The 24416-nt window shown below is 36.3% G+C and overlaps 1 protein-coding gene across 2 annotated transcripts; it reads right to left on the bottom strand.

Annotated features, from left to right (window-relative positions):
- Positions 1-6076: 6076 nt before the first annotated feature.
- Positions 6077-24146, bottom strand: LOC139974438 (uncharacterized). 2 transcript variants are annotated; one of them, XM_071981593.1, is made up of 6 exons: positions 23992-24146; positions 16476-16742; positions 12863-12916; positions 12239-12337; positions 11574-11702; positions 6077-8380 (listed from the first exon to the last, which is right to left on the bottom strand). In XM_071981593.1, the coding sequence occupies exons 2-6, from the start codon at positions 16716-16718 to the stop codon at positions 8219-8221; spliced, it is 687 nt and encodes a 228-aa protein (XP_071837694.1). In that variant the 5' UTR covers positions 16719-16742; positions 23992-24146; the 3' UTR covers positions 6077-8218. The 2 variants fall into 2 exon arrangements, with proteins under 2 accessions (XP_071837694.1, XP_071837693.1); XM_071981592.1 differs by lacking the exon at positions 23992-24146 and adding an exon at positions 22064-22223.
- Positions 24147-24416: the final 270 nt, after the last annotated feature.

The following is a 24416-nucleotide window of genomic DNA, read 5'->3' as shown; positions in this document are numbered from 1 at the left end:
TTCATGCACATGTAGGTTAATTTATTCTATAATGTCCATAGTAATATACTAGCCTAACCATTTTTGCAATACGACACTAATTCTTCACCATTATGAACGTGTTTTAAGTTTGCTTTTGCAAAATCTCAGCTAAAAACTTACTTGTTGATACTTTTTATTTCTTAAGCTACACTTATAGGCAGAGTCATATGCCGGGAGTTAACTACAAAATGTCTATTCCTTGGAACATTGTTTTTTTGGGAGGTGTTTTTGCTGATTTTAGAGTGTTAGTCGCCTGGGGAGTAGGAGAAGGCAAGAAAACGCCATCTACTTTCCATTAGTTTTTTACAGTAGGTGCTCATATCTAAGGTTGAGTAGTAGTGCTGCATTTAGTTTGGTCATACTTACTGCACTTTCAGCAAGCAATGTGTCAACTATATATCAATCATAATTTCAGAATTTTCAGTGGGCCATGAGTCAATTATACATCAATCAGAAGGGAAAAAAGAAGTCAGGTTAGGCATGTCCTTAGTCACCTACAGACTACTATCCTGTGTTCCCTAACTACATGCACCCAAATGTTTGCTCCTAGTCCCAGCTAGGAAGGCATATACGTTTTAACCACATGTACCTGCATCGGTTTCCTTCAAAATGATGACTCCTGATGTAAATATTATTTTGTGACACTTGAAAATGATTCACCTTTTTATGCTTCTATAAAGCATGTTGGCCAGACATTACCTTTTTTTTCAAAGTAAGCAAAAACCAGCAGAAAATAAAGATTGCTACTTAGTACTTTGATCTGTGATATGCTGTCTGTCATAGATCTGTGATATTGGGAAGGCCTATCAAATGTTCGTATAATGAGTAGGCCGACATCAATTTATTTATCTTCTTGTGGATTTTTGGATGACGCAAAATACCATGAACGAAATAAGGTATCTTTGCCATTTGAAGAAATGTAAGGCTTACATTGATGTTAACTGCACTAATAAACACAGGTATTATTTTGTAAGAAATTGTGGCAGGTAAGAAGTTATAGAACGAAAGTCATTTGAAACTAGATAAAAGATTCGCGCAGTAACAGTTAAATGATCCCTATCTGCACAAATTTAGGTTAGTAAGGAGTAGCTTAGTAATACTATATTCCTATCCAACTCCGAGTCCTTGTTGAATACCCTAGCCGACCGTGGTGGCTGTAATTCACGATCGTCTAGACTATACAACTACATTAGGCCCATATCAGATATTCAGGCCAACCTTTGGCTATAGTCAAGGTATTACAGATACTTTTACCATTTGTCCTGACAGTGACACTAACTAAGATTACCTGAATGTAACTTGTAAGGCATAACTAACGTTACAGGCCCAGCCCACAGTGCTTGTAGCTAGGCCATTAACATCCATACCGTAGTTGAATCGGTAATGAAAGTTATTTACTTACCTAGGCCTAAGCTACTTCGACTGCCGGATTTGAACTACCGACCTCCTTCAGCGTTTTCCAATTTTCGAAAGAATCTACCAGAGATGTGCCGTCTTGTTTCAAATCATTCTCCTAGTCCTACATTGTTTTGTAGAACTAGAAACAATTTCGATGTGTATTTCGAGTAGACTGTGTCCCGGCCGCGATTTTTTTTCCCCAAACTGGTTTGCAATTGCGTGGATTTCCGCCAATCAGATTGCTCGTGACGTCAGCATCAATAATGGGCATGGCTTCGAAGTTCGTAGACATGCACTGAGTTACACACTGACACTTAGTTAAGTCTAGTTACGGGGTTTCCCATCAAACGCCCTAACTTTACTTTTAATGCTTGAATCACATGTTGACCTTACTTATGATACATACGCTACATTCTATTGGGTTCGTGTTTACGTTATTCAAGATTTGTGAGCCGTTCTACTACCATCGGAATTCGTTTCGTGGAATGGGTAGGCCTACACCAAAATCAACTTCACGAGTCTTGAATGAATATACGCAAACAGTTTAGTGTACAGTATGATATTTTCCGTCACTGCACTGTGTACACATTTGACAGTTATAATAAATATAGGCCACCGGCGCATGTGTGATGTACCATGTACGAACATTTCACTGTGCGATGTTATCGATTAATGCATGCCTTCACATAAAACTTCGATCAAAGTAGATGGTCATACCATACTAGTGTGCTCAATATGTCTAAACCAATTCCAAACACATCTACATATATTAACGAAAAGATTCGGGTAATTTTGAACGGGCATATCTTCGTTGCAACGAATGGATGCAGACGCTTTGGTTACCTGGAAGTGAAGGTTTCTATCGTGATGACGTAACATTTCCGACCAATCATGAGCGCCTATTTACACGCAATTGCAAACCTGTTTGGGAAAAAATTCGCGTCCCGGCCATATATGCGCCTAGACCAAGGTATTTGTGTATAAATAAACTAGTGAAGTTAATTACGGCCGTGTACGTACGAGCGGGGAGTTGTTACACACAACTCCCTAGTAAAGTACGTACGAGCGTTACGACTCGGCAAGGTAGCTAGCACTGTATATGATGAACAGTGTACTCGGCTACATACAGTACTGTAGATCAGTGTGTGTATATATATATATATATATATATATATATATATATATATATTGTACATACTGCGTGTATACTGTAGACTGTATCATGTAGATCAGTATCTGTCTACATTGTTTACACTACTGGGAGTCGAGTTTCAGTGTGTTGCCATATGGATGATTTGCACACGGCATTCAGGTATCATCAAGCGATGCTCCTCTCGGATTCATTGTATAGACCCTTTAAAAGTAAACCATACACTCATGGCTAAGACAAATATTTACTACAAACGTTCGCTTCCTTTTAAGTCTATAGCGATTTAGTCATGGAATCGAACAAATCTTGTTTCCAAACAAATGTAAGCAACTGAAATAGAGAATGACCAAAATAACTTTACATCATATTCTCCAAATTTGGCCGAGAACACACCAACCCCCACCCACCCCCTCTCGTCTCACCTTTGAAGTCATGTGTACGTCTCTGAATATACGGTACCTTATGAATGTAGCAAAAAATACTGGTATATTATCTAAACTGAAATATTGTAGCAACTAACTGAAATATTGTAGCATCTATATCAAATATTGTAGCATCATTGTAGCAACTAACTGAAATATTGTAGCATCTAAACTTAAATATTGTATAATAATGTAGCAAAAAATACTGGAATATTATCTAAACTGAAATATTTCCTCCCACAGCATGTCCTTAGAATGCTTTATCAAACACTAGTTCTGCCACACCTATCCTATTGTACAACTATTTGGTCTGGTACATACAATGTTAACATTGACCGCCTAAATATTCTCCAAAAGAGGGCTATACGTCACATTGCTAATGCCCACCGCTTGAACATACTAGTGGAATATTTTAGTCCCTAAATTTATTAAAACTCGGTGATATTATAACAGTCAAGGTTGCTACCTTTGCTTACAAAGCATGGAATGGATTACTGCCAGTCACTTTTAATGACTTTATTTGTAGTAACATAGTCTTATATAACCATCACACAAGACAAGCCGACAACGCTCATTGCATTTTTTACCATAGTAACATAGGGAAATTCGGTCTTCGAAACAGAGCAATACAAATTTGGAATGATCTATCAAAAGAATTGAAGTTCATTACTTCAAAACCCACATTCACCAGGCATTTGAAAAAGGAGTTCATTAACTCGTACTAGTAATATTTAATCTTTTCACGTATCCATCTCAGCGTCACTAGGATATTATTACTGTATATTTAATCATTACGTATATTCTGTATTATAAATATTTGTTCATTTTTCTTTTCTTTTCTCCCAGGGAGTCTCCTACCTTGTTAAGTCTTTTATGACTTTTTAGGAGACTTCCTTTCCCTTTGTACACAATTGGCGATAAAACAAATTAATTAATTTAAAAAAAAATGTAGTTTTCCGTCTACTTTGATTCTTTGTTTAGAGCTCACGTTACCATAGTGTTATGTTAGGGTGCACCGCCACAATTATTTCAGGGCTCAATTATTAAATAGGTGGAACGGCAGATAGAGAGAAACTCCAGACATAGATACAATTGCAGAATAGGCTATAATCAGTCTTTCTTCTGATATAATAAGTTTGCAGGAGTGCATAAGTACATATCCAGAATAATCTGAACTGCACTTTCTGAAGTCCAGAATGCTAGTCCTTTTCATACTAATGAACAACAGTTTTTAAGTCATTACAACTTCCCGAAAAGGGGCGATAATCTCTCTGTGACATAGACTTTTTGTCTGGAATATTTACTTATAGTTACTAATGCACATAGAATACGGCTATGACTAACCACATTCATATACACATGAGATGCAACAGAGTGTCATCTGTGGTCAATCATGAGGATTTCATGGAATTAAGACAAAGGGGTTTCGTACGACTATGATGTGGGTGATGTGTGAATAAACTCGGTAACAAGAACTAGTTACACTTAAGACAAAGAGGTATGAAAGCACATGCTTAAAGTGATGTGATGGGGATATATCATCTACATTACAATAGATGACGATAAAAGGAACTGGACGTCTGCCGGGATTCATTTGGTGAATGTGGTAGTAGGGTTCCTAAAATGAGCCCCCCCCCCCCCCCCTCCAAAGTAAATGAGCTAGATTATCCGGAAAGGTAACCATTTGAAACCAACCATGTACCTAAAGATCATCATTTCAAGTTCTTGGAGCATGAATCTGTATGTACCATAACTATATATTACACCCCGCCCCCCCCCCCCCCCTCCAAATGAACTAGATCAGCTCATTGAGTAACTTATCAAAATTTACCACAAGAATTTCCAACATAGTCCCATGCATCAAAATGGTCATTATACCGTTCGAATGTGGGTTACCCGTGCCAGAAGCACATAAATTCCCCAACTTCTTCAACATAACACTGAACTAGATCAGCTTAACGCAAACGTTATGTTTACAGCTGGTTACTGTACGAACAACGGTCAGCACACGTTTAGGCCAACGACCTTACACAAGGACTGAACAAGTTTGCAGTTCAGATTACCGGATGAGATGATCTAGTATTGTTTGCATGTGGGTGTGTGGGGGGGGATAATTTAAAAAAAATGTCTGCCATCACTTTCCAAATACTTTTAGATGGTCCAATTCTAGTTTTGGGGGTTTCAAGAGGTTACGTTATGTGAATATGTAGCTGTTTTTTTTATCTTTTCCGTGATTGATCACACAAGGTAGCTGAGGACAGACAAAACTTTGCATGTTCTGTATTAGCATACTTTGTGGATGAAAATAGTTTTTGACTTTGGTGACTACATACTAAAATCAACACAACCTTAAGGAAGCAACTTAACAATGTCATTCTTCTGAAGAGGTTGTGATTTTTTTCAAATGACATATGAGTACTTGTAATTCCTTTGTTCAAATCCTCAGTCTGAATGAATACAAATGCACACGAACTGTTTTCTATTGTATTAATTACAACTGATGACACTTCCCTTACTTTTTCCCTTTATCTGGATAAAGGATGAGTGTTGGTGTATATATTGTTTGACTTCAGGTGACAGGAATTTCTTTTGTCTCATGTACACACATAGATACACAGTCATGAGCCTGGTGTTCATGATATCATTGCGGTAGATATTCAAGCTTTCACTGTGTGGAGGTAGTGAGACCAGTTGCAATGTTAAACCGTATTGGTCAAATACTGGTTTACCTCACTTTTACTGTCTTTTTAAGGATATAACCCAATCGAAGCGCCAATATGTAAGCAAGTGGAGTTTGGTTAACAGGTTCAAGATTGATACTATCGTTCCTCTGTGAAAAAAAAAACTTTTTTTTGGTCTAGTTTGTGTTCAAGGCCAATACCCGGAATGTGCTTCTTACGAGAATCATATAAATAAGTTGCATGTTGTTGTTCAAGCTAAAAGAAGATTATAATAGGTAGGTCAACTTTTTTAAGAAAAAGTAAATTTATTTTATCACGAACAGCTACTGTGATCCATTTCTTAGAGTAGAGAAGAAGGGTTTAGTCAGGCAAAGTCAATCAACAATATCTCGAGTGTAAGACAAAATCAACAGCGTGGATTTATTTTTGTAAGCGTTATCTGATAATGGTTACATTATCTAAACATAACATATCCCTATATCTCAAAACATAAACGTGGACTGGTATAAAAATACAATTTGACTAATTGTAAGCAGCGATGTTTTACGTTCTACAACATGTCACAATTACTTTTTTGACGACAGTTTCAAGTAAAAATGAGAAAAATTGAAAGAGGAAACGCAATCCCATAGTCTAAACATACGGAAGGTTAATCATCAAAATAGTTTTATCAGTAACAAGTGAAAAGAACATGCTTGTTTTAATTATTAGTTATCAGAATGACAAATGAATCATTTTACTAAATAATCGGACATGGTCTGATGAGACTTCTTCATAATCCATTGAAAAGAAGTCTCTGGCGGCCAAAATTAAGACTCAGCAAAATTACTGAAAATTGTCGCAATATTTTGGCGAAAACTCATAGCACCTTGTATCACAAAGAATTGAATTTTTTTTTATATTTTCTGATATTTGATAAGTACATCTGGCACAGCAGAAAAGATGATGGTATTAGGAAACTTGTTAGGAAACGGCCGAAATTTTTTCTTAAGTTTTTTCAATCAATTAGTTTCCAATATATAACCACAGAGGAATAAAATGTTTCTTTCCAAAAAATACAATTTTATGAACTTCCAACAAGGGGAGTAGCGAGGATTTTGCCAAGGGAGGGGCGAAGTCTGTAGGCAAACTATCTAAGAGTAGCGCCACCAGTAAGTTGGCGCGAAGCGTGCCAGAAAATTTTGGCCGAAAATGCCACCAGATCGCTGGAAATGGCACTTCCCATGCCTTGTTAGTTGCATCGAAGCATTTTCTATTTTAAAATTACTAGCGATATCATAAAAAATACAAACAACATGCTCAAAAAAGGGGGCGGTCGCCCCCTTCAATCCCCATGGGCTACGCGCCTGCTTCTAACTACAGACAACTTGGAAAGTCAATTTTTCTAAACGAAATAACCAGATCAAATGGTGTAAAAATATTTATAACTATTGCGCACGTAATGTGGATCCTCAACTTTTTTACCGAGGCTACTGTCATATAAATCTTACCAGAGATGTACATACGACTTTTCGATATAATGCGCGTGATCTATGCTGTTTACATGTCTATAAAGACTTTTTAAAGCGCTTTACTTAACCCTCCTTGTCTTGACATAGGATGTAATGTGGTTCAGTCTGCAAATAAAGAACGTACCAAAATATTATCAGTAGTTTTAGAGACTGCATCTTGTGAAGTTTCGCGGTACTAGAAAGGACCGATATGACAGCACCCTCTGTTAATTCAGGGCGTGGCTGAAGATCCCAATTGGTAAGTGTAACTTAAACGACGACACACTTAAACAAAGGTGCAGTATTTTCACTTTAGCCCTTATTGTGTATTGTCAGTTGTACTGAACAAATTGGAATGTAATGCGGTTAAATCTGCAAAAAAAGCACGTTGTACACACACGTAACACGTCTTTCAGACCTCAAAAGTACATACAACACTACATGTACGGTTACCTAACGTACATGGTATCGTCATAAAATTAACTTTGAAACACTGTTTGTTTTATCTCCCGTCACCGATTATACAATGATATCACTGTCATTTCCCTGCTTTTGTATCGAATATTCCCTTTCTTTGCTATGGATACAAACATAACATACAGAGCTGCATTTAAGGAAGACAACGGCTTAATAAACTGTTGAACCATTCAATAGAAACTACAACGGTCTTATAGGAATTGCAAATATGTTAGAATGTACCAATTTTTAAATCACATCTAAGAAGGCTACGAAAAACAGGGATACTAATAACAGTTGATTAACCCTCTTCACCCTCACATTCCCCTATTTCGAAATGCGGATAATATTACTTATATACTGCAGTTTCGTTGTTTATAAGCAAATCATATCAATTTGATAAGAAAAGATTAAAACTGTTAACAGCTGATTTATTGGTTACTAATCAATTACATATCTAAAAAAATAATCACAGCGGTTTCACCATACAGTGAATGTGAGCTCGGATTGACATAAGAGTAATGCGAAATTTAAGAAATAATTATAAGTGTGTGTCTTTCTGTGTAAATGCGCATATAATGTTTGTTTTAAAAATTGTTCTTAGATTTTAGGCTGAGCAACAGCAAACTGGTAGGCTGGAGGGTCATCATTATCACTGCCAACGTTGACTGGAGCTGGTTGCATGGCCATATTTACTACACCTGTATATGGATTTGCTACATAAGCCTGCCCTGGCGGCATTGCGTATGGTGGGTAAGTAATCTGTAAGAAAGGTAAAATTATTACATTATCATTTAGGGAAACACTCACTATTACACCCTCAAAATACCCAGAAAAAAAAAACAAATGAACAAAAAACAACAACAAACACGTAGGCACATCATGGAGTTACAGATCTCATCCAAACATTTGGGTCCATTATGTATGAGGTCATTACTATGACACACAGAGTTTGAGATACATGAAGCTTTTTAATGAACTCGTTTATGTATTATATTTGAATACATTTTAAACATTTATTCAAATCATACATTCCTACCTGGTATGTAACTTTCATATAATTTGACATGTGCACAATAGCCAAACATATGATATAAGTTTTCCTCCAAGCTATAATTTGCGGCAATTTTGCTAAGCATTAAGAACCAGACACCGAAATAAAACCGTAAATGAATACGGCCAGTTTTCATCCATTTGCCTCCATTGGCCATGTGACCTTTCGTGTTTTACATTAATTATTGTTTTGGTGATTTGAAATTTGATGTTTGACCATGGACGTCATAAATCACACAAAGTTGACCTCTGGCCACGTGATCTTTGGCATTAATGCGTTATAAATGCGCAGAGTATGATACACCTCATGGTTTGAGGGCTGCAGCAACTTAGAATGTAATTGTTATGGCCAAAGTGGTTATTTGACTTTGAGATCTGACCTATTACCTTATGACATCACAAGTCACATGAAATACTACGTCCGATGCAGAAGTACATACCCACGTCTTGAAGTCTGTTGGGTTTACTGTTAAGGAATATTATACAAAACGCTTTCCGCATGAAGTTTTTCTTCCGCCTCCTTTGATCTTTGACCTTTTAAATTCTTAAAAACATCTTTTAAATTTTTCATTAATTTTTAACTGTTGGCATAAAACCCTTGATATCCTTTTTGTGTTTTAAGGTTTGGCTATCTTGTTATTTCCGTATACGCATGCAATGACCAACCTGTTGTTTGTCGGTTAATTGACGTTTGACCTCTGAACTTTTCTTATTTTACAATTGATTACAATGATTAAGAGGTAGTATATGAAAAGCTTTTTTGATATCTTGCGTCACTCCATGATACCCCGCATTAAGTCATACCAATCTTTCGAGTTTCAGCAGAGTACCTCAAGGGGTGTGAGGTTGGCAGCAATTTTAGTACCAATGTTTTCACAGAATGGTCTATAAAATACAATAACTCATCCCCAGTACACTACGTGTAGGGGTGGGAAAAAGAGCGATAAACGAATCAATGCATAATGTCAGTTGTAAGGGCAAGGTGCCCTTTATTATCAACTTATTTTTGTTTGATCAGACAAACCTTGCAACATGCTCTACTTTATGGTAAAGTCATTGAAACTTGAAATAGAACGCATATCATGCAAATTTCATCTACTCTTAAAACGTTGCTGCACATATTTGTACAATTATATCACAAATTTGACCATTGGCATTAATTGACCTTGTATCGTGGATTGTTTTAGATAACAACGCTATTTAGAGGCAAGTTAAGTCACAAAAGGTCTTGCATCAAATTAACAAAAAGCAGGCCTCTGACCTTTAACAATATGGCGTGAATCGTCACAACAGATGCAACATCACATAAACAGCACAGGGAAATCCCCAGCTTGATGCTCATTGGTGTTGAGGTTGGCAGATCTTAACAACAACATTGCAAAACAAAAGGGCAGTCATATTGTCTATTGTATTGTAAAGTACTCTGGTTATGATGTCATCTTTACATTAACAATAGGTTTTTTTCGTAGTTCAAACCAGCCCACCACACAAAACCACCACACAATAGCAGCAAATTTTAAACGGGGGAAACATCGTTCAAGATTTGAAATTCGCATAATAGCTCATTCAAAGTTCAACAATCGCGTTGGCCTACAGACTAATAGTTTGGCTTCCACGCCTCGTTTGATAAGTCTAGTTTAGAATAGTGTTTCGACACAAAATACCTCCTAATATGTATAAATTCCGGTTTCACAGTTGTTGTAGTGGTATATTCAGATACGAAACTGTTCAAAGTGGAAATGACTCTAACTTAACCTGCAATATACCGTTAGAAGTGTATTTCAGGCATGACTTATTAATTCTAAAATCAACTCAGCCAATTGAAAGTATAAACTAGATTCTATATCGGAGAAACTCGTCACGAGCTCCTTACGTCATCACCGAATGTTTTAAGCCGTACAGCTGCATCATCATGACAGCAGGTGGGATTACATTACATACTTGATTGATCAGGGGATGAAAAATTATAGAATCGTTGTAACATGTCAGTAATAAACACAATACAGCACACATGCAAACTTTACAGAACCAAGCAGAAACAGCCTATTACAACAAACTATAACAGAAAAAGGATGCTGCTAACATTTCATAAAATTATAAATCAATCAACAAAGATGTAGAAATGTAAAACATTTTGTGCATAAAGTGGTACAACATTTTCGTCACAATCGATAAATGTTGCATGAAAATTGGCTTGACAACTGCTTGTGTACTGACTCTGCTCTATAGGACTCCGGTCCGACGAACAAACCGTGCGTATATGCTACGTACATTATGTGTATAGTGTATTTCCCCTATTTATGTGTACATTCTCTGAGTGACGACGACGTAATCATGGCAACCGTCTTGCTAATCAGACTCTAACTGTTGAGAAGGACACCAGTTCAGTGCTGAAAAACGTGTGTCGGTGGTTGGAGGGGCGGGTGGGTTAGTGGAGGATTCGACTATATATGTTTGAACCAGAGACAAGCGAAGATTATAACGTGTCTGGTTCTAATACTGACGACAAAGAAAGAACGCTCCTCGAAGGAAGAGACTGGTGTTGGTCTAGGCAAATATCAGGTAGTAAGCTAGATGTAATAAGCGGAGGAAATAGTCGCCAATTGGAGACCGGTGCTTACTGCCAATCGGAATTTGCAAAGGATCCTCGACCTTGGTATCGCGCATGCACAGCTTAATTCTCTCATAACTGTTAGCATATTGGGTACGTTACATTTTGATCAGGGCTATAGTACCCATGCTGCGTTAAGGGAGAGAAGGGCTCATAAATAATTGATTAAGGACGTAAGTCGGTTAGCTTAAGCTCTCATGATTGGTATTTTAGTTTGTGGCATAAACATGAATTTAGTGCTGCAAGTTTAAGAGAAATCGATGTCACTTGGCAGTTGGGTTGGAAACTTACCACTTGCTGCGGCACTCCACTTGTAACACAGATAGCAACACACGTGAAACTAGCTCCGATTATGCAAAACAAGAATTGTAGTCCATACGAAAGGCAAATTACGAGGTACAAGAGGAATCGACCAACAGCCTAGTAAATTTGAGAAGGGAAAAGGCAAATATAAAGTACTAGGCATTTATCAACCTGAAAACGGTTGTAATGTGTAATCAACAGTTTAATCACAAATCACACGGCGAACATCTTTTGTCTTAACCTTTGACGATACAAACTTCAGTGTTTTAGTTTGAACATTGACTTTATCGTCATGCTTCATACATGACTTCATATACACTTTCAGGTGTTTAATGACGATGCTTCCCCATAATTTAGGTTAGAGGAATATGCACAATAAATAATTTTTAATTAACATTAGTGAACCATATTGATCTGTAATAATTTCATTTCATGCTAGAATGAACAAAATTTTACCTATTCTCATAAAACGAGACGATGGCGTAGTTGAGAATTACTATATACATTATATACTATAGCTAATGCAAAACGATGTCAATGAAAACCTTTCATGTAAAGAAAATAAGATTTTCGTAGGATTTTATTTCTATGAATAATATATATATATATATATATATATATATATATATATATATTGTTTTCTTGGTCCTTACGCCATAAAATCCAATACATGCAAGTTGAGCCGCCTGAAAACCACAGCAAATCGCACATAGTAGTGTTGCAATGATGGCAAGAATCATAAAAGTGATGACCTGTGAAAAGTAAAATAATGTATGTTAAAGACAATAATGATATCTATGATCTTAGATACGAGTTGAATTTTGCTCTGATAACTGATGATGTTTTAGCTTTATTTGTTGGATGCGAGATAATCATGATTAGTCAGACTAAGAAGTTACGAAGGAAACATTCAAATGTTTGTGTGGTAGGCTTTATACCAACTTTAATAGGTGTTTGCTATTGAAAGAGAGTGTAGATGTTTGATTGCGTGTTCCCCCCACAATCATTGACGTTGATAATAAAATCAGTAAATAAGAGATATTTAAAAAAGTATGGCTGAATCTTCACACAACTACATATCATAACCCTCTCCATATTGTAATGCGCAACCATGCATATTGTACTATAACTTGTAGCAATTTCCAAACAAACACGTCATAGTAGAAATACAACACCCACAATATTATTGGTGTAACATGTCATGTAATTCCTAATGTTAATAAAATGATTACCATATCTGGTAGCTATTAACGTTTTGGTCATTGGTGAACACTTACCATGCTTTTCTTTCGTGCACTGGCAAGTCCGAAAGATCCTGTTAATATGGCGAACTGTAAAGAATGGAAATCATAGGAAAAGAAAAAAATCAAACAGCAGTGATATTAGTTTTTAAACTTTTTTGGTAGATATCAAAGGTGAAACAAACCCAGGCTACCATCAAGTTTGCCTCACAGGGCAGCAAAGCCCTAGCCGCAACTGTGACGCGTATAAGATGTCATCGCCAGTAGGTGACTGCAGCAGGAATTGTTGCGAGATTTTTTTCAGTTGGGCCATGTTGTTTATTAAAGGGCATTTAAGCTTTACTGTTAGGATAGGTCATCGATAGTCTCAACTTGTGCAACACACACACTACACATATATACCAGAGAAGACGACTAATTCGTGTGTGTATTCATCTATGTTTGTTTGCCTGCATATATGTAAGTAGTAACTTGACCTGAGCTAGGGTCTGATCATGGTAGTAGTATTCATCATGAATTTTATGATTGGAGAAGGTTTTGGAGCCGGTGTTATAATTTACGTTCGGCGTAAATATGACTATAAATGCACCATTTATATAGGTGACTAAAAAGTGCCTGAAGACATATGTTATCCTCAATATGTATACGCCTACGCATAGTATATATATATTGTTAATATACAACACGATTTCAATTCAGTACAATACAATAGTTGCATCAGTTGAGTGATCATACATAATAATGAAAGGTTTGCTTGGTTAGTGCGAGGTCATGAGAACGTATCAAAACATTACAATAATAGATGCCATGTATTGCATGGATGATTAGTAATAGAAAGGTTCCTCCCATACCTGTACCGTTACTCAAACGCCACAATCAATAATAAATAGCTACCTACTTACCAAGCAGGCTACGCTTGTATCGAATATCAGTACAGTGCTCACATTGAGGTTTACCTCAGTCAACACAAACTGGACTTTCTATGTTGTCCCAGTCACAGACCTATACCACATACATAGACTTTCGCTCACTCAAAAGCGTCAACTTACACTTATAGTCTACTTTGATCAACGTTAGGCTGCAGTGAAGTGCTCGGATAAAACGCCGTATTTAAAAGCATAGTCCAACATATTCTTGCGTTAGTACAGCACCTTACAAAAATTCAAAAATTTGCATTCAGCCTATTTTTACTGAAATTTTCCGTTACACATGGAAAACGACGAAAAAAGACGACCAATTTTGTGTTCGAAACGCATGAGACAGGCTCATAAATGTTCAAGACCCGTTTTCGCTGACGCCATGGACGCACTTGATGGGTAAATAACACTGTCTCGCAATGTGTGTATGCAAGGAAAATATTTTGCCAGTCTAACGGTTGTTCTAATAAACCTTCAAAACCATCATATATAAAGAGTATATATTTTAATAACCAACCGTCTCAAGGCACCGGCACAATTGAATGGGCATGGCTTCCTACCATAGGTACCGATGAATATAAGTACGGTTTCTATCAATATAGCAAGAATCTTGTCGTTTTTCAGAACCACATGAGGCAAGTTGCTTCGGACGGGACCTACCCAGCAAACTAGGAGCATGCATCATCTGAAGATAATTTTGAGGCCAGTTGCGATTCCTACTCTGTTCGTTTAAAGAAATGATCACAACATCACAATTCAGTCGTGCTGGGAGGCTCTGCTGCTAATGGAAGTTAGGAGGTGGGTTTTGAAAAGAACACCACTAACAGTAATACACGATGATCGTAGAAGTTGTTGCCTGCCTCATAATTTTTAATTGTAAGGCTATACTGTACACTGTGTAACAATACACTGTATGTTAGGCTTTATTATAAAGACTAGCATATATTAGGAACAGCCTAGCCTGGTATCACACATGGTAACGCAACGGACACGGAACCCTGTTCTAACTGTAGCCTATAGCCCCAACTATAATGTCTTAAGTCAATGGTTGCTATCAGTGGAGTAACTGTATGATCCTGGGGATATTCCCTATGCTAAAATATCTTACGCTAGTTATGAATTAAAGGTTTCCTGAAGTGAACATAGATGGCACCAAGGATGAAAATTAAGAACCATGAGCTAAATACATGAAACAATATTCCCCGGTTCCTGCAAACCTTGATTCAACCAGGTGCAACTTTTGTATGTTACTAGTTGCCTATTTTCTTGTTTGTTCCAACATTCATGTCATTTCATGTCTTGCAATACTAGTTTTTCTTGATACAGTATTTTCTACTAACTTTGCTTACATTTGATGATTTCTTATGAACAACCGGGCAATAAAAGTACCACAAATTTTAGAGCTAAGCCTCTTTCCCGTGAAACTATGAGTATATGCTGCTTACTTATGTGAGCATGATTCAGTTTGTTAAATATATGTATAGCAAGGTAAGTCTTGATCAATAGTCTTCAATCTACAGTAATATGGTTACAGGTTATACAGGCTGATGGATCTATTCATACGATATTAGAGCATGGCATCAGCCATTGCAAGTAAAGGGTTTCTCGAACGGGCTCCTCGAGCGACATTTCCCCCCTCCCTACCTTAATATGGACTGCCCGCAATAGTCAAACCAAACCTACTCCATACTTAAATTCTAAACCTTTCAGGTATGAGTGGATATTTTGTTTGCACAACGTGGTGAAACACACTTCCCCAAAGCCAAAACTTTCTTCCTTATCATTAAAAAAACGTAAGTTTATTTTTGTTTTAATGTTTCCAGGCGATGAGTCATCATGTACCAGAAAGGTACCGTAAGGTAATCCTTTAATTAGTTCCTTGCCACAGAAAAAAAGCATAGGAAAACATGCAAACAGCAGTCAAGTGTTGCCAGAGATCATCATTTGTAAACATACTAAGTTTTCAACAGACCGACACAGCAGAAAATGAAAGTATACGGGAATTACTCTTGTGCAAACTTATTGATGGTGGACTGCAATTAAAGCTGCACATATCAAACAAGACATTAATTACTGATTCACATCGAAAATCAAGACTGTTGCAAAGGAGGTGTAGTACTATAGGAACTGCTTCAAGACCTTCACTTGGTTTCTCTCAAATCAAAGCGTCACAGAAGAGACTCGGCATTTGGTCATGATAAAACAATTGATAAATGTTGCTGAATTTTTTGAATATGTTGTTGAAGACAGAATTATTAAGGGCCAGAGTTTGGTTTTAATAGTCGATTTAATGTTGGCTGAAACTATGTGTGCAATTAAACGAATGTACGCTAAAATAAGATTCAAATAAATTAATTTACCAAAAAAAAGTGTAATTATCTTACATATTTTATATAGTTTTCTCATCAGATTAGCGGCATTCGTTGGTAGCCGCTTTAATTTTACAACGACTTAAATGAAGTAAGAAACTAAATTTCAACTAAAGATTACATAAGTCTGTTACCTAATGATTGTAATATGAGGATGTTTCACCTTCCATGAAGATTTTTTTAGTGGTGCCCACAGAATCGTTCTTTCCAGTAGCATTGAATATCGTCGAACAGTTTACAGTAAAGTAGAAATGAGCTCAAATATTAGTGTAAAATATTCAACTGATGAGAAACTAGCAACACGGACGGTAAACAGAAGAAACGAGTTACATGAATTAGGTGATATTTTAAAAGTGCACTTACCACACCATTCCAGAGTCCCCAGCCCACGCGTTCATAATAGGAACAATAGTAACTGTGACGCAAATTGAGTAACCAAATGGCGATGATAATTTGAACAATGCCACAAGCAATAATTAAGCTTCCCATGGCACGACGAGGTCCTGATCCTTTGAGGTTACCAACATTTTGAGGGACCTGTTGTTGTACCATGACAACGGGTTGATGATTCAAAGGAAAGCCTTGTTGATTGGGTAATTGAGCCATGTTCGTAGAACAACCGGTTTATGTCTAGAAAGATAATCACGAAATCTTGGTTCACTAAATAAGAAATTGCTCGTACTTGTAGAACTTTTCAATGTTTGTCATAACACATCCAATACAGCTTACGCTTAGTAATATTACAGAAATTAATGTCCTGCAAGTAGTAAAGTAGATATACATTAACACATCATATTACCTAAAGGCCTATATATATATATATATATATATATATATATATATATATATATATATATATATATATATATATATATATATATATATATATATATATATAAATATTTATATATATGAATATATATATATATATATATATAAATATATATATATACTTATATATATATATATATACATATAAATATATACACATATATATATATATATATATATATTTATATATATATATATATTTATATATATATATATATATATTCATATATATAAATATTTATATATATATATATATATATGTATATATATGTATATATATATATATATATATATATATATATATATATATATATATATATATATATATATATATATATATATATATATATATATATATATATATATATATATTATATATATAATGTTTTGGTACGAGGTTTGCTTGTTGTCTTTTTATGGCATTTTCAATAGAACCCCGAAAATACTGTCTGTGTATGAGGTGTTGTAACAGTTTTTTAGTGCGGGAATCTGAATCGATTCCAGAGGAGCAAATGCGTCGAATGCTCAACGCTTGACTGTACGGAATATTTCTGGTACAGTGCCGTGGATGGCTACTGCTTGGTAAAAGGTAGTGTTCATTGTGGGTTTTTTGAACAAGTCTGTTTTGAGTGAACCATTTTGTAGGGTCACAGTGGTGTCCAGGGAGTGAACGTCATGTCCAGAAAGATCTGAACCAAATTGAACGCATTGGCTGCAAATTGATGATAAAAGTGTTTGTGGGGGAGGGAAGTGGTGGCTTACATTTTTGATAGAATACAAGTAATGCTGCCTGTTTCAAAAGCATTGCTATTGTTAGGAAAAGACACCTTTCCAGTTTTTATGTGGATGTACAGCCTGAAGCCTTATTACATATCCGTTCTTATTTGAACCACTTTTGGTCCATTAAGAAAAATATCATAATTAGAACCAACGAACTTTTATCGCTGAAATTGCCTGGGTTCATATGTCTTTACGAATAAAATGTGTGCTTCACACATGGCCATCGCAACAGGGTTAGGGCTGGGTGCGGGGGGGGGGGGTTCATGACCGCTGCATCGATTTGCCACGAGACAAAAATCTTGGCTGAGTGAGAAAAATAAGGAGGTGTAAGTAAGTAAACAATAAAGTGGTAATGAAAGTCAAGAAATAGGTGTCAGGTCCGTACGAAGAAGGTGGTGGAGATGATTACATTTCAAGGTCAGGGAAGTATCTTCCAGCTACTTCAGGGTTGTTATTAGCAAACAAATACTTTGAAGCTCATCACAGATAGTGTCACGACCCATCCCCAGGACAGAAATCGATAACTTACAACCCCCCCCCACCCCCTTCTCATCCTTGCACTCACAATTCTGTGTATGGGCCTGAGTGTTGTACACAACAATGCCGAATCCTTTTAGGATGAAACTTGGAAAGACCCTCGGATCCCGTCCTACAATGAGCTTTATGCACGGATGAAATTCCATGTTGGCTAGGCAACTCTCGTAGACCTACAAAGTACAGTTACCATAATTGCTAAATCGTACCCACTGTGTGTGTCAAGGGCGTAGGAACCGGGGGGGCTGGGGGGGGGGCGCCAGCCCCCCAGTGAAAAATGTGGGCGGCGGAAGTATCATTCCGCCCCCCCCGCTTCGCAAGTCAGAAAACCCCTTTTTCATTTCCAAATGAGAAAAAAAAATCTCATTTGGAGCACCAAATTGCATCTAAGGCCAGGTGAAAATACAAAATTAAGTTTACAAAATGGAGTGGGTGTTGAAGTGTGCTATATTGCACCAAATTGCATCTTAGGCCACCTGGAAATGCAAAAAAATCCAAAGGGGAGGGGGACACCTTAGACCCCTCCCCCAGGCCGGCCATCAATCTTCAGCCCCCCCACTCAAAAGTATCTTCCTACGCCACTGGTGTGTGTTGAGGAAACACGGCTACAATGAAGTTTAAACTTTAAGTTCGTAATCTTTAACCTCTGCAATTATTTTTTTGTTGTAGCTGTTGCCTGCCCTATCCCGTACCCCCCCCCCCCCTCTTTTGGGGAGGAATTTAGGTTGATGCGATATCTTCCTCTGTAAAGATGACTTTGAACGTAATGTAGTGGCCGAATACAACATGCAACATATACGGAGGATAAAATAGCAGAAACCACAATAAAAACACGATAACAAAATTTTGCAGATGGAAGACTTATTATTTTTGTTTGTTTCTTCTTTTTTTTGTAGCACCGTACAACGCCTCATTTTTTCCTTTAACATCAAACTATGTATGAATCTGCTTCAATAATTGATATAATGAATAGTTGCCTTTTGAATGTCGAATTGCCAATATTTTATGCGGGACAAAATATACTATGAAGTATTTGCGGACATTTTGTACCAGATCATTTCGTCCGGCCGGAATATATTTGCTGTGAAGGGAGGTGGGGGCACAATTTTCAGCAGATTTCCGACCGGACTAAATGTACAGGGGACACTCTGTACTGTCACACCGGCACCTCAACGTTCCATAGATATATTATTCTCTGCGAAGCATTAATTAACCTGTTGAAAACTGGCCAAGCTGAACATTGGTTGCAACTAGTGCAGTACTGACGCAGTAAACGTATAATATGGACACAGAAATTCGTATTGTGTATTATTGCGTTACCATAATACGATTAGAAAGGTGTTGGCATTAAAATAGACTAGCCTGTACTGGACCTATATAAGTAAATCGTATGTTGGTAAGAAACGAGAAACAGGGATGATAAACACTAATTGATCATAGTCAACCCACTTGTCCTGTCAGAAGTGAGGAAAATATAACCGTCATTTAATTGTTAATAAGCTTATTATTGAAACTTAGTGCAGTCATCTCTAAACTTGACAGAAGTATGTATATTTCTTCTTGAGCAAACGACACACCCACGATAAAGCTATTTCATTGTTAAGAAATAATTAGACGTGGTCCAACATTTGAGAAGAAATGTTGTTTCCTTTTTTAATACAGAGTGATACATGTTTCTTTGTTTATAATGCTAATATCGACAACATGGTAAGTACCGAACTAGTTTATTGGTAGAGATTTCGTCGACATAATCACTTACGGAGTCATTTCGTTCAACAAGCAAGCATGGGCCAAATATCTTTCTAATTCACAAAGGTTTCCTACTTGTGATAAAATGTGGGAACTTTGCGCAGAATTTACCAGTCATTTTTTCAGGCGCAATATAGAACTGTTTATTCCACCTTTGAATTTCATTCTTTAATTTCTTCCTTTAATTTCATCTGTTCACTTCATGAATTGATCAATAACTGATGCAATTATTTCAGATTGGAATATTGTTCATTAAACACTGGATTGTTTCTTACAAAACAGGTTGTACAATAATTTGCTCCTAGTAAAATTCCTTTAGTAACTTTGGTAAGTTGCTGAACAGTCATTCGACATTTTCAAGCACAACTCCCCCTGTGATATTTGTACAAGGAGTCGCAGAACGAGTCCTGTATTATTGTTTCTGTTACTTCAACATTTAGATTGTATAAAATGGTTGACGATCGACATGCTTGTATTTAGTTTTGCTCCTTTTGATCAAAACTGTAAGAACTTATCCCATCGAGGCAAGTGTAAAGATGTCCGCAACTGGTCACAGTACAGATAATTTTCAAACCCCTGAAGCAGTTGATTGTCGCTTCCAGGAACCCATGACTATTGTTTCAGTAATCGACGTTTGAATTATTAGTAAGCCAGTTTAGGGGTAAATTAATTGTTCTTATTGCCCAATAATCTAATATATCACACTTACGACAACACTTCACACATTATTACAAGCACCATTTGAACGATGTATTGTTCTTTTTTAACTCGAATACCGAATTTATATATTTTGAAGACCTAAATTGATGTGTGTTTCGTATTATTTGTCTTGTTCTGTGTTACTCTTCTTTCATCAATATTCATCTAAGCGTGGTCATTACATTTTTTTCAAGTGTAGTTAGAAAATCCTACTTTGCCAAGATCCATGGAAACATTCATTCAATCAATTATTTAAAATACACACGTTACATGTCGATCGTTTTTAACAAATAGTAGCAAGTTCAACAAAATATTAATAATTCAGTTAAAATATTGACATATTTTGCAACAAATTGAAAATTCCTAAAATCCAGTGAGTAAAACAATCAACAGATAGATGCAAAATTACTATTTAGCATGTATTATTACGTTGAAAATTTGCTTCAAACTTAAAAAAGAATATGATCAATGATAAATCTCTTTAAAGCAAAATTCTGCAACAAATTTATTCATCATGCTCGAAGCAAAATGTTATCATTTCAATATTTTGCAGCAAAAAAAAAAGATAATAAATCGCCACAAAGTTGCAGTACGAACGTTTTTCATTTGCCGGCACCTCGACGTTTCCATACATTTTTAACCTATTATACTGTGCAACAATACTTCACCTGTTATTCAAACTAGCCAAGCGGAACATAGGTTTTGACTAGCGCAATGTAATGACGCAGTAAACTTGCTACGTGGACACAGTAGTTCGTAGTGTGTATAATTGCGTGGAGTTATATGCTGTCTAGGATGGTGGGATTATTGCTTTAATTCTACACTCTATACAGTTACTTCTGAGTATGTCTTAGTTTGTGTAACACTTATCAATGGGCACAAATCTAATTGAATTAACATACTTATCAAATTGTATTAAAGAGTCGTGTATATTAATTCCGACTGCAGCATCAAACAAAATTATGATACTAACATATTTTCTATAATTTTAGTAAAGCATGTATAGTTTTGTGATATGTGTGGATCATGACTGACTGTTATATATGTATATGTGACTCTTCCAAAATCGGACTTTAGTATTCCCAACTGACTTCGAGTTATATTGTATCATGATTGATATCTAGTGAAAGGCAAATACGTCACCAAACAGGACTAAAGTATTGTTCGTTATTGGTGAAACAATATTCTGACTTCATGGTAAAGCTTAGTTTTATACGAATTGATGTAATGAAGTTATACCAACCGGAAAACTACAGAACGTCCCTTTACTCCATAACAATGGTTATAAATATAAACACATATTATTGAATACAAGAATAAGCAAAACAATATTCTTTACATGTAGTTAGATAACTTACCTCAGAATTGAAGGCACAACAAATGTTTTTAGTAGGTCTACAAATTTAACAAGTTGGTAACTCACACGTTTATTGTGGAAGTGTAAAGGAAGACCTTTTAATAGGAAATGACGTTGTACGTGATGATCACATGGCTTTTATATATAATAATTAAAACGTTTGTATGGCTACGCGCCTGGTATGGAACGCTATAGGAAACACAGATATAGATCTATATCATAGTAAATCAGACAGGGCATATCATTCATGTAATTTCCTGTTAATCCAGTTATCTTTATACGATAATTAAAGGTGTTGGCACTAAAGAGACTAGCCAGTACTGGGCCTATATAAGTAAATCTTATCTCGGAAAGAAATGAAACACATGAAATGATGTTACACAACATTCGATCATGGTCAACCCACTTATCCTGTCATAAGCGAGGCTAACATAAAACGTCATTTAATAGTTAATAGCTTATTTGGTAAACCTAGTGCATGTACTTCTAAATTCTACAGAAGTATTTTTATGTTTTCTTGAATAGATTCAAATCCAGACATCTAAGTCATTATAAATGACAGTGTTACACCCTAGATGAAGCTGCGTCACTGTAGAAGCATAAATTGGGCGTGGTGCAACATTGAGAGGTTATGTTTTAGCCTTTGTTAATACGGAACTATATATTTTTCTTTCTTTAAAGTGGTAATATTAACAAGGTGGTAAGTAGAGAATTAGTGAAGTGCACCATTGGTACAGACGACATCGGCTGGTGCTTGTTGATTTACTGCACCTATAGGCCCTCTTGAACTATCACAATGTTCTGGTGGTATTGCGTGGGGTTGGTGAACAATCTGAACAGGAATACAATGTTTGCATAAATATTAAGAAAAAAATCAATATCACACATTCACAAATAACCCAAGATAGTACACTCGTTCGTGAACTGGTTATTGGGTAACCCACAGTATTCTAGAAACAGGAAACATATCTGAGTGGATTGACAATATGTTATGTAATATATAAGGATCACTGCAAGGCCCCATCAGTCAAATAAACCCATCGTACATATTTTGACACGCATGTTACTTTAAACCTTTAAGCGTAAGATATTCAGCTCTAACAACCTCACATTTACAGACTGGGGAATCGCTAACTTGATTGACAGGCAATTCAACATCTAGCCACGCCTACTATGCTAGCACGTGTAATCTCCCCTGGGTACTTTTGTCCTGGTTAACTATTATCATTCTAAACAACGTACACTTACAGCAACCATTATGACGTTTACATGTAATATACTTTACTTAAGTTAAAATACTCTCTTGTGTAGGGTTCCGTAGCGTATTTTTTTTTTTAAATTTGCCCCTCCCTTGCCCCGCCTTTGAAATTATGTGCACGCCACTGCTTTAAATCTTAGTATTAGTTTATTTTGCTTTAGTCTAGTTTAGTAGAAAAAAGGTCAGCAGGGACACTCACGTCCCCATCAAGGACCCAGTAGAGAGAAAAAAACTGAAGACACAAAAAATCAGACCCGATTTCAATGCTTAAAATGATTGTCTAAAGCATTCTTAAACCCATTCACACTACTAACAAGTACAACATTCTCAGGCACACTTGTTCACAAACCTTTTAGAAAATAAAAGTTATACCGAATATGAATCCTACTTTATAGGTTTTGGAGTTTGAGACAATGACCTCTGGTACAAGTACTATTAGCAAAAGTGAAAATGTCAGTGCAGGATAAATTGTCCATGCACAATTTTGAAAACCTGAATCAAGTCACCACGTATCCTCCTTAGCTTGTATAGATTAACATCTTTGTAATAGTATTAATTACCATCTTTATAATACCTAAATATCATATTTAACCTTCTGTATTGATTATGAGGTACATGATCTCAAAACAGGCACCTTCCCAATACCTTACTCTCCTTAGGGTATAGCTTACCAGTTTCCAGTCCATGTCACCATGTGACTGGAATATACTACATTATCTAACCGTAACAGCACTGAACTGTATGCTCTTCGTCTGAACTATAGTTCCAATGACCCTTGGCAGCATGTAAAGGATCAGTTAAATAGGTATTCTCTCAGCTAGAAAATTTTAAGAAGGCGGGTCAATTTCATAGGTTTCGCTGGTACATCGTTACTCCACTTTCTGCTTTGGTCACGTAATCCGGTATATGCAATATACTGCCACTGTACAGTGTAAATCCTGTATATAAATGTACGTAATGTATAGCCCAGTTTCATGCAGTGTTTGCATAACACACGTACGTGTATATTGCGGTCGTCGCGCTGTGTACGTTGTGATAGTGAATTATTATCAATACAATACTTAGCAAACAGGATAGTACTGCTCGTTACATTGAT

The sequence above is a fragment of the Apostichopus japonicus genome, chromosome 9, assembly GCF_037975245.1.
Source record: "Apostichopus japonicus isolate 1M-3 chromosome 9, ASM3797524v1, whole genome shotgun sequence".
Taxonomy (NCBI): domain Eukaryota; kingdom Metazoa; phylum Echinodermata; class Holothuroidea; order Aspidochirotida; family Stichopodidae; genus Apostichopus; species Apostichopus japonicus.
This window is presented reverse-complemented; position numbering and strand designations above follow the sequence as displayed.